The 12111-nt window shown below is 34.1% G+C and overlaps 2 protein-coding genes across 3 annotated transcripts; both read right to left on the minus strand.

Moving 5' to 3' along the window:
- Positions 1-701: 701 nt before the first annotated feature.
- LOC126666197 (phosphatidylinositol/phosphatidylcholine transfer protein SFH8-like) lies at positions 702-6999 on the minus strand. 2 transcript variants are annotated; one of them, XM_050359198.2, is made up of 14 exons: positions 6519-6999; positions 5732-6026; positions 5440-5539; positions 4993-5259; positions 4787-4864; positions 4438-4539; positions 4288-4337; positions 4105-4204; positions 3889-3987; positions 3673-3783; positions 3169-3301; positions 2121-2518; positions 1054-1128; positions 702-976 (listed from the first exon to the last, which is right to left on the minus strand). In XM_050359198.2, exons 1-14 carry the CDS (start codon positions 6550-6552, stop codon positions 956-958), a joined length of 1863 nt encoding a protein of 620 aa, XP_050215155.1. In that variant the 5' UTR covers positions 6553-6999; the 3' UTR covers positions 702-955. The 2 variants fall into 2 exon arrangements, with proteins under 2 accessions (XP_050215155.1, XP_050215154.1); XM_050359197.2 differs by lacking the exon at positions 6519-6999 and adding an exon at positions 6155-6233.
- A 648-nt stretch (positions 7000-7647) lies between these two features.
- On the minus strand, positions 7648-11669 carry LOC126666198 (bifunctional nuclease 1-like). Its single transcript, XM_050359199.2, has 11 exons — positions 11290-11669; positions 10776-11068; positions 10511-10681; positions 10339-10388; positions 10139-10195; positions 9922-9987; positions 9763-9837; positions 9185-9300; positions 8669-8760; positions 8002-8066; positions 7648-7915 (listed from the first exon to the last, which is right to left on the minus strand). Exons 2-10 carry the CDS (start codon positions 11059-11061, stop codon positions 8005-8007), a joined length of 975 nt encoding a protein of 324 aa, XP_050215156.1. The 5' UTR covers positions 11062-11068; positions 11290-11669; the 3' UTR covers positions 7648-7915; positions 8002-8004.
- Positions 11670-12111: the final 442 nt, after the last annotated feature.

Raw genomic sequence — 12111 nt, forward strand, 5'->3', positions numbered from 1 at the left:
ATAGTTTTTTAATAAATAAATTGTGAAAATAGTATTTATACATGTATTATGATAATTTTGATAAAAAAAATTGATGAATAGTTTTATTAATCTCTAATAATTTGCAGTATAAGTTTTTTATTTTCTAATTTAATTGTGAACTAATTTATGCTTAAAATAAGATGTTGAATTATTAAACTTTTATTTCTGTCAATTTACATCATTTTTAAAGAAACAAATTCAAAATAAACTTGGTAAAGAGAGTGGTTAATTAATAGTTAAAACTATCTGGGTCGCACTAGAATGCAGTACCACATAATTTACCAGGCCATTATGAATGAGTTTGTGTGAATCAAATTTGCCACATAAGATTATAAACCATTTAATATGGTATTTAATAGTAGGTTATCACATTTATTAATTTATAATTTTAAATGGCAAATTTAATTCACACAAAAATTTCTTATGTACTTAAGTTTGAATAGAAAGGGTAGTGGGCCTAGTGGCATCATTTCACACCATATCAAGTTTAAATGTAGAACATGTAATTTTGTTTAAAAAAAATATATATAGTAACATATGCCATGTTTGTGGTTCATGTAATGGGTTTAGAATGAAATAGCTATTCCCTATTGTTTACTTTGATTCATGTAATAGTTAAGTAGATTGATAGGAAGAAATTACACGATTTACAAGGACACTGTTTGATGCAGGAACTACTGTTTAAATGAAATTGCAGTTAAACTTTTTGGTATAAATATCGGACTCCCCAACAGACAGCAAACCATATAACATTCAAGGAATGTCATGAGAGCAAACTCTATATACATATTTCCGAGCATATAATAAAATATAAACTTCTTTCGTTCATTTGATTCTGATAGTAAATGGAATTTGTATGTATCGACCACTTATCTAGAAGGTGAGCTATAGAGATGAATCAATTGTGAATTCCTCCTCTACAAATAACTCTTCTTCACCAGCAGAACTTCTTTTTCTGCAGATGACAGAAAACATTTAGGCTTGATAAATATTACAATAACCACCATCGCGAAGAGTATAATTTCAACTTACCCGAAATCTGGCTTCCTCTCGTCTATCTATGAATGCAAGAAGCTCTTCTTGCCTGATTAAAGCTTCGTGCAAAGCCTGTAAGGAGAACAGAGATAAACAGATTGAATAAAGCCCGCTGTTCAGTAATACTAAATGTACACATAAAGAAGCAAGTTGGCAATTCTATAAAATTTTGAAGTCGGATTGAATACTGATGTAGGATGGAAATCTTGAGAAACAATTAGCTTCAACAAACATCCTACCCATGACCTCGTTCTTCAGTTGGTTAACATAGATTAACAGTAGGGAAAACGACAACAATGGCCTAAAAACGGATAAAATTTTCAAAAAATATGCTTTTTCAGAAAAGTTTTCACCAAGCATCTAACACGTTTTCACTCGTCACATAGAAGTTCTCGCTTTGTATGCTCCGTATCCGAGATGTATTGAAGATGTATTAGCAATGTCTTTTTGAGGTATCAAATATGTATCTACGATGTATTAAGCCTAAAAAAATGAGTTATTTGTTTTTTAAGTAAAGATAATTTTGTTGGCTTAGAGCGTAATTTTGAAAATTAAGTGATTTTTTTGTGTAGTTTCCTGGATAACCCTTAACAGTAACTGGACCTAGGGGTATGCAAATTCGAACCAAACCTAAAAACCCAAACCGACAAACTCAATTTGGTTCATTTAATATTATAAAAAATTTGGTTTTCCGGTTCAATTTGGTTTTGAACATTTAAAAGATCAGTCAAGTTTTAGTATAAACCCAACCGAAATAACCAAACTTATCCAAAAAAACCGACCGAATCTACTCGTTCGGTTTGATTTGAAAAAATTTACTTCCTTTAAATTTTGGTTCGATTTAGTTTTGAAAAAAATAAATCAGTTTGGTTGGGATTGAACCAAATGACACCCCAAACTGGACCAAAGACCAATAGCCATATGATATTCACTGGATCCCCACATATATCTTTAATAATCTAAGTTATGTGCATATGACTAAGTTTCAGTACCAAACTACCGGGGAATTCATATCAGATAAAGCTATACGCAAGAAAGGCAAGCTGATAAAAAGATGTAAATACCTTTTTCGTAGTAATTAACTCTGCTTCTAATGCATCCACTCGACAAACAGCAGCATTCAGCAGCTCCTCTTTCTCACAAGGCATCTGAAAAGGCTTCATCTGTAGCATCTCGACTTTCTCTTCAAGCTCACCTAGCCTCTTTATGACGGACGAGCGAAGGTCTGCCTGTGAAAATCCTGGAGCAGGAGAAGGGGGACGGGACTCTTCTTTCAAAACCGGTTCAAAAGTTGGTTCAGTGTCATCAGAGACTGAATAATCCGCAGGGTATTTCTTATTTCCCCAAATCGGCAGTGATTGGATAAAGGCAAAAATGCCTATCACACATGCCAACAGCAGGGCCCAAATACGAGCAAAGATTCCTTCAGGAGTTTTACCTATACTTGGCAGAGGTGGTGTTCCTAGAAATTTCAATAAACAGTTTAAAAGTCAAGTTAACAATAATATCTTAAAGAGTAATGAAACGTGACAAGGAAACACTCGTCAACTATACAAAATGACAGCACAATCTCCAGAGCCTATAAGAAGTACCCAACCCAGTGGTGTTTTAACTGATATTCTCCATATAACAGGTCTAGAGCTCCAATGTCAAGATCCTGAGAAAATCAAACGCTACCCATTTCATATTAAAACCCCAGCAATCAACCTAAAATACTGGTATTCTCTTCATTGCACACACGAACGTAATAGAAATTTAACAAACAAAAACATGCTGACAGAAGGTAATTAAAGCAAAGCAAATCAACTTTCTATAAAATGATAAACTGTTAGTGATACGAGAATCCCACATCGAGTAAACAAACAAAAATCAAGTGACTTATAAGTGAAGGCGATTGGTATTTAGCACAAAACCAACTCACTAGTGCTAATTATACAAAGCCCAGTTAACTCCAGAAAAGCTATATCACTATTTTGTTGAAAGATCCAAAACATGCTTGAGAGGATTACTCATTGAATATTCAACATATATTGTCAATATGATAGAGTGCATGGTGAATGGATAGCAGGATAGGCAAAAGTGTATTGTAACTGCGCAATTACACTGGCTAACCTCTGCAAGTATGTTGTTCTTGGAAGGACACTTGTTTCTTCCATCCCCCATCCACAGTCTTGTCAATCATGGGAATATATTCATCATAGTCAGAGAGGACTCCAGCAACACTTGCCTTACCAGCCACCCTAGCCTATATAAACAGCCGAGCATATTGCCCATGAGTTTAGTTTCATGAAGATATAATGCAATATGTTTGATCCAACAATTTGAGTATTTTCATGTATAAATTTGATACATAAATCTATAAACACTAAATTTAATAAGCTATTTCCTTATATCTATCAGAAAACAAGTATGATGAGAGCTTGAGACATCCACACTCCTTATCAAGTAAGATAAATACAAAGTAGAAAAGAATAAAGCTGCAGTTGGAATCAACCAAGAGTATTATATCTTGTTAAACTCGTGAAGAATAGAAACCATAAAAAAATCCCAGAGTAACCCCAGATGTCTAAACCATGATCACAAAATTAATGCCACTGCAAATGTGAAAATGCTTACTTCTTCGCAAACAGGTGTCAATTTTGGGACTGAATAAGTTCTAGTTGGTTTCGGGGATGCAACATCTTCCACTTCCGATCCTGACTCAGCAGATGTATCACTAGTTTTTACCTGATGTAACAGAAAAATGAAACTAGCTTTAGAAAATTAAAGCAGTGATTTAAATAGCAGGAATAAGCTAGGCATATCTGCAGAAAGAGAGCTGGAAACAAATACCGCTGGATAACGTGGCTTATTGGAAACAATTACCCTGCCATCACTATTTGAAATTGTTACAATTTGTCTGGAATATAGAGCTTCACCATTGAGGACCATCTATATACAGAAGGATTTAACATATAAGCAAAATATTTAACTGAAAAAGGCACTTATATTTAGTCAAATCAATGCTATACACCACAGAACAACCAACAGTACAAGATGGTCACAAACCTTCAAAATCGCTGGATCTTTCCATGGACCCTTATCAGATCTCATACAACCACCTTGATCTGCACAATTACAGGTACCGCCTAGAAATTCTGGCAACTCGCTAGAGAAGTTACGTGCATATTTCAAAAGTTTTAGACCATTGAGACGATTGAAAGAGAAAACTAGAAAATTCAAAGTAGTTACCATTTATCTATTATCTCAAGTAATTTGGTCTGGTATTTGTTTCCAAGAACCTGAGATGCAATTACGAAATCAGCTAATCCTTTTGATATACATTTTCCAAGTGCAAATAGCAGCTGACTTGATTTAAAAGGGGAAAAAAGCATTACTTACATGAATCTTGCTAGCTGTTTGGGAATCAAGAAAAGATTTCACTGTGCTCCAGAGCAGCTTAAAACCAGGACCAGCATTTATTATATACATTCGGCAGAGTGTCTGCAGAAATTGAAATTTGATCTTGAAACAGGAATACTATCGATACTAATAAAATAAGATTGGGTTTTCTGTTGTTTGTGCAAAAAGGATTTTACTTGCTCCAAGAACATGAATAATATTACCAAATCTTGAATGCTCGTCCCAAAAAAAATGAGCAGCATCATTTTTTGATAATAATCCGAACATAAAAAAACCAAGAGGATCATGCTCAGAAATTTTATGAGAACATGGAAGAAAAATAATTTACCTCGGGATAGTTGTCACCGTCAATCTTTTGGAGTTGTGTGAGCAGTTCTCGTGCACTCTTTGAAAAGTTTTTCAAACCCTAGGAAGGAAGTCATGAACAACGATAAATGGGACTTTGTACAATCTTCTACAAGAAACACTATAAACTTTCCTAACAGAAAAGTGAACATTATCAAAAAATATAAATAAAGGAAACAAAGAACATACCACTCCTTCCACATCCAAAATAGTTGTACTTGAATCAATGTGTCTCTTTGCAGCGATAGAACAGGCTGGGAATTTAATTGCAAAACTTTTTTCAAACTCTTGCACATGAAATCTCAAATATCGTTCTATAGTGGTAACTTGCATTAGTTTGCTGGGATCAACTTTCCCTAGTCTTTCAATGTAGACAGGCCTCCCCTCCTTATCCAAACCATGATTACCTTGAGGGTAGTACTTTAAAACTTCATTCAACTCACTAAACTCAAAATCCTACAACAAAAAAGAAATACTAGAAAATTAAGCAAGCAGTAACATAAGTTTCTTTTGAAAAGGAAAAGAAATTGAAAAAAAAAAAAATTAGAAACTAACTGCTGAATTGAGGAATAACCACCATAAAAGAAACAGTACCAAAGGTTGCATTAGGTTCGGCAAATAATAAGATAACATTACCTCCATAATTGTGTCAGTACCAAAGTCTTTCCTCCATTGAATCATTTTGGCCCACATTTGCTTTGCTTTCTCAATGTCAAACTTTCTTGCTTTCAAGAATCTGAAAAAAGATCGTAGTTGTCGAGCATGAAAATAAAGTTGTAAATCAGCACCAAGCAAGCAAAGACAAGCATAAATTATTTGAACATATGCAGCAACATATTTCTCACATGTATAAAAATATAAAAGCTGTCGAAATCAAAAATCATTGTTTCCTTTTTTTAAACAGGAATGGGGAGAAAACGAAAAGCACCTTAGCAACATATGATAATCATCATGTCTAGAAGGAAGCAATTCATCTCCAATGAGTGCCTGTCTAAAAGCATCTACAACTTGCTGTTCCTCAACATCCCGCACATCTTCAATCGCGGCAATTCCTTCTCGGTTACTTTTACTTTTCCTCTTATGGAGAGAACGTCTGATTTTTTTAGATGCTTTCATTGCTTTCTTCTTCAGACTCCCAATTCTAGTCCTCCTGTCTTCCTCCGAGTTCTCAAAATCAGATTTCCTTTCCCTTTTTTCATCATTCCCAGAAGAACCCTCAAAACCTGCATAAAAATCAAATAGCAGCAATAGCAAACAACAAAAGTCAGATCATAGTTTCAATTCAAAAATTCAAAATGAGTGAGGAATTAAATTTAATTAGCCCCACCAAGCCATTACAATAACCAAGTACCTAATAAAACGTCACTGCCAATTTCAGGATTTGTAGACATCAACCTAATTTGTTCATGTTAATTTAAGATAATATTGCCAAATTTTATGTAATGTGAGTCATTTTATAACCTAAGATTACCAATAAATGTGGGAAAACAAAGTAATCAAGACAGGTTGGTGCATAATTTACTAATTACTACCATACCATAAACAAGAAGCTCAACAAACAAACTAAAATAACATAACATAACGGAAATTACAATTCAATTCTACTTACTACAGAAAAAAAACATTCTAGAATTAACTAGTAACCGACAATTTAAAACCCTAGAATCCTAAAAACCAGGAAATGAAGAATCGATAGACAAAAATGGAGCACTTACAAGGTATAGCAAAGAGATCCAACGGTCCAGACATGTTGATTTCCTTTATCAAGATCAAAATTTGGTTTGCATAATATAAAAATGGTTCCAAAAGAAAAGGAGAATCGAAGATAAAAGATCAAATATAAAGATAATTTAAAGATTAATAATAGCACTGCGAATATGGATCGGCTATGGGATAAATTGAATTGTACAAAAACAGGGATATTTATTATTTGTCGGCTACTGGCTCCAGCTGGTTGAGGACAACACAGTGCTGTATCAAAGAATAGAAAGATTTTACGGGGTGTTAGGGAATTTATAAAAAATAAAAAGCAAAAATTAAAAAAGTGAAGTAATTATTGAGTGTGATTGAGAAAGAGAGAGGATGAGGTTTGGTGTTTGGATGGCGAGAAACGGTGCGAACAAGGATCATTTTTATCCAGTAGTTCGTTATTTTGGGTGAATCATACGACTACGTGGCAGTCAAAGCCGTATTTGCTTGGCGGGAATTTTGGTTGCTTATGGTTATGGCTAGGAGTTTTTAACAACTCACATGTAAGTTCTTCTGAAAGATCATGTTCATAAAACCTGATCATTTGAATGACGACAAAAATTATAAATCTTGAACCATTGATCAGGGCAGATCCTAAGTGAATTTTACCTTAACTAACAATTAAAAAACATTTGTATAAATTTAAGGAATGTATGGAATAATTATTCTTGATTTAGTAATATAATTCAGGAACCGAATATTGACAGTTACTTTATTCTATCTATTGGCATCCTATCAATGGTAAATTAAATTAATTTTCTACAATTTCCATCAGTGTAAAGTTGGCGGCTGAAAATTGATAAAAGGTCAGTCGAATCTTCCAGCTGAGGATGTGATTAACAGAAAATCTGCAGCTTCAGTTAATATATTCCTCCTAAGCCATCAAATGAGACTTTAACGAGAGGACCTGACAGCCGGATGAAAATTCAAAGCAAAAAACACTATCTAAAATCACATTTTAAACGGGGTTTCTTTTGCTTTTTCTTTGAATTCCCCCTTTGTTAAATTCAAACTTGTAAAAGAAAAGAACCTCCAATTAGAAAATTGGAAAAGTATTTTGCTTTCCGTTACTCACTAAAGCAAAATGCAATGCTATAGTCTAAACATAAATTTATATACTTTCAGCATCCACAGCAGAATAATAAGCGGATATTAACAATACATAGTTAATTGCTTCAAGTTCATAAGCAAATTTTATCTACACATTATTTATACTATAAATATACATATAATATTCACAAACTTGCTACATACACATTGGTAACAAGAGAAAATGAAACGACTGGTTACAGCCGTACGTGGCAGACCGCAGACCTCGTCAGCTTCCAACAATGGTTTCTATATACAGGTTGGCAAGGAGCAACTGGGACCAGAGAAAATAATCATTAGAAAATATCCTGTGACTGAACCACAAATACCAGCTTTTATCAATATTAGAGGCACAATTACCTGTCATGTATATTTCTTCAAGTTCCTTTTGGCACGGAATTGTCCAAGCATGTCCCTCCATTGAGCTAAAATTGAAGAAAATCGCGAAAAACCTTTCTGTTTAGTTATTAATAGATAGATCTTTTGCATTCATTGTAAGACAAGTAGTACAAAGTGATGTTCAAAATAAAAAATAAGCATACATAATCATTTAAGTTGCTCCTACAACAGAGCTATCCAAGCAAACATGAACATGGTTAAAATATAATAATGCCTAAATGTTCGGGGGAAATAAACACGGCTGACAGCAATACAAAAATTCAATTTAAAGCTTGAGTATAAAAAAAGCATTACTGTGGAGTAATATGTAACTTGATCATCCATTATGATATCACAATTGAAATGGGATTTTTTAAACATCAAATAAATACATCACTGACAAGAAATTTTTTAGAGGTTTCTAAATTGTGCGCTTTCTTTTGTGGGTAATTATAAATTGGTTTCATTTCAAAATAATGGCATCCAACATACTAAAAAAAATCATAAGCTACTGAGATTGAAAATGCACAGATTCTCAGTCGGCTTCTTAAGTAAATCACAAAAGAACATCAAAAGGAAATCAATACACATTGAAAACTCAAAAATTTCCTTCCATTTATAGACAAGAAATGTGGAAAATTCTACATACCAGCATCTTGGTAACGTTCCTCAATCACTGCATTCGTCATGTTGGACACAAGATTAAACTCCTTGGTATCAAGACATGGCTGACCAGTTGGCCTGCAATTACGCGCAACACTTGCAATCAGACCTTTCTTTTCTTTCTCAAAACAGAGGCACCGTGTAGATAGATTCTAATGTACTCTGTAAGACTATACACCTATAAATCAGCCATTATTGACAGATGGATCAACAATTTCTTGTGAACCTTAATTGAATCCATGGTTGTGGTACAGTTCATGAATTTAAACTCAGTTTCAACTTATGTTCTGGATAGAATAAGAAATTCAGTTAGGTTCAAAAGAATCAAAACTCTAATGTGTGAGCCAGCATTTAGTTTAATGATACAGTTTCAACCTCAATGATGTATAACACTAGTTTTTTTTAAGACATCGACTTCCATGAAGTCATAACTCGCCCTGGATTAAAAAAAAAGACAAATTTCAACAGCCTTTCAGATAAGGTCTGGGATTTCAAAACTAACCTATCTAGTTCAGTAAATAATAAGCCATCTGAACCAGGAGAATGAGTTAGCTTTCCAGATTCAATCACTCTCATCCCATCACTGTATGCCAGGTACTTGTTGACTTGAATTGGTACCTAGACAGAAATGAGAATGATTAGTTAATCACTACTACAATATTAGTACTATAACAAACATATCACTCAATTTAGAAACATAAAAATTTATAGGAAAGAAAATTGAAAAATATTAAATCCTAGGTTAAGTTCCGAACACAGAAGTAGAAACTTGCTTGAGCAACTGGCCTCTAAACTCTAAAAACTAAAAGGTATAGCACTCCATTCTATGTCAGGATGAGAGTAAGTTCAACTTGAATGACATAACAGCAAGAGTTAAGACATGCAGCATAAATTTGTTTAACTGACATTTATATATGTTTTATCAACTGGCCTCCGATTTAAATATGTTCACACAACAGCTAATAAGTCCACACCCTTGTTAACAATTTAAGAACCCTGAATGTAATTAGGATAAGCAGTCGCATCATAGAATAGCCGGATGTAGAGCACATTTAACATATAACTGTGTGAGCAAAGCACCTTGCATCTCACAGCAATATTGATGGCGTCTGAAGGACGAAGATCAAAGCTTACACATTCTGCCTCATTGCCCACCTGAGAAACATCCACAGTGCAAGCATTTACCTTTTATGCTCGTGTGAGACAATAAGACACAATTTTTTTACTGAATAGAGTTACCTTAGTAAGAAATAATTGAGCAAAATATGCCTCATGCACCCTCTTGGTAACTCTAACAAGTCTGACCTGAAAAAATGTGGCATAGATTAAATATAAAACAGTTAAAAATGAAATAGGAAACAACTCTTTCAATTATGACTGAACCAAAGCATCAAGAGAATGAAAACATACTCAAAAGGTAACACTAGATTTTAAAAATAAGGTAAGACAAACTTACTTCATATCCCATCTTCTCAATCATTTCCTTCACTACTTGATACAGAGTTGGTCTTGCCTAGAAACCAATAGATAAACATCTCTGTCAGTATCTAATGTAACAAAAATTCAGACAGTTGCAAAATGATATATTTGACAAACTCCATTAGTTCAGGACCATAAAAATTCTAACATGACACATCAGGTTATTCAAAAACATACAATTTGTACATTGCGCACAGCAGCCATAAGCAACACACTGGGCATCTCCACTGCATAAGAAAAGAAGGATCACAACTTCAAATGCCAATAGTATGAACAAATAAATTTAATACAAACTTCTTAAAACAAATTCCACACATTCTAACAAGACGAGGATACAAATTGCACGTACAGACAATTATTGGGAGGAGTAAACCAGTTCCGTCTTCCATCTTCAATACGATAGCAGGATGTGGAGCATAGTCTGGCAAATGCCCGCCTTGAGGGTTATTATGGACACATCTTAAATGTCTCCCATCCCTCATTTTAATCATGAAACCATCTGCTCCACTCTTCACCTCAACTATAAGAACAAATCAAGCAATCACTGCCAATTGACAATAATGTAAAACCGCAATATATAATATTCACACACGGCATAATTTTAATTTGCATACCAGCTTCAACTACACTAGACTTGACATAATCTTCATCATTCTCATTAAAATTCTCGGCAGTGCTTCCATTACCATTTGAAGATGAACTCAAACAGCACTGTATTGAAATACGCCCTTGTTGTGCAGGCAATTTAGTTTTGTAATTAGTGACATCCTTGAATCTCCATAATCCAGTTTTAACAAGCCTAGTAGCCTTAACCAAAGGAACATTCAAGGGCAAAGTGTAAATTCCAGCTTGTTTTGCACGCACAGCAGGGCAAAAAACTGGTCCTTGCAGAGACGCCATTTCACACCTAAAACAAAAATCCATAAATTAAAAATCAATTGATTTCTATTTTTAACAAAAACAAACATGTAATACGACAAAAGAAATTCGAAATATCCAGTCGTTTATGAACAGAATCATGTTTCCTATCAACCAAACAAAGCCCATCTGTAAAATTTAAAACAATCGATCTCTAACAGTGAACTGCTACTGATGGTGTATGCAAAATAAAAGAAAATGAAAGATCACCTGATAAAATTGTCCAAAAAGAAAGATCAAGAGCTCAAAACTCCACAGATCACGGCTAGTAAGTACCCGGCAATAAAACGGTTATGAGAATTCAGGATTTCTGAATTTTCAATTAATTATCTAAAGTGAGCGAGAATTTGGTTAGGAAATGAGAGCTTGAAGTAAAGGCAATTGAGATCATTAAAGTAAAGAAGAAAATAAAAAAGGGATTTGGAGGAACCGACAAGAAAAGGATCAGATAAAAGGGGAAGGAATGAGCGATGAGCGAAGCAAGAAGATAAGATATTTTGACGAGAAAGAGAATTGGCGAGGAGTGTAGAAGTGTTAAGAATGAGGATGGTGCTGATAATGATAATGATAATGATAATGAGGCACCGAGAGAATTAAAATCGTAGAATTTGTGAGATAAGCTAAGCCATCTTTCTTTTAAGTTGTCCGATTCTGATGAATATGTCCATAGACAATTTTAGCCTCCTTGATGCAACAAATGGCATGTATTAATTAATTAAGTTTGGTTATGGAATCAATTATCTGCTTTTCATTTTATAACCTTTGATTTCACGACTAGGGGTGTAACCGAGCTGCTCGTAGCTCGATAAGAGCTCGATTCGTGTTTGTTCGTATTGTAATCAAACCGAGATCGAGCTTGATTTTTTGTTCGTTAATTTAAACGAGTCGAATATGAATATAGTGGTGTTCGGCTTGTTTATGTTCACGAACAGGTGAACAAACGAACACGAGCCGAACATAAACACTATAAAATCTAAAAGAATCGAACACAAACACCCCGTTTAAAGCTCGAACGAATATGAACCGAATATG

The sequence above is a fragment of the Mercurialis annua genome, linkage group LG1-X (genome assembly GCF_937616625.2).
Source record: "Mercurialis annua linkage group LG1-X, ddMerAnnu1.2, whole genome shotgun sequence".
Classification (NCBI taxonomy): domain Eukaryota; kingdom Viridiplantae; phylum Streptophyta; class Magnoliopsida; order Malpighiales; family Euphorbiaceae; genus Mercurialis; species Mercurialis annua.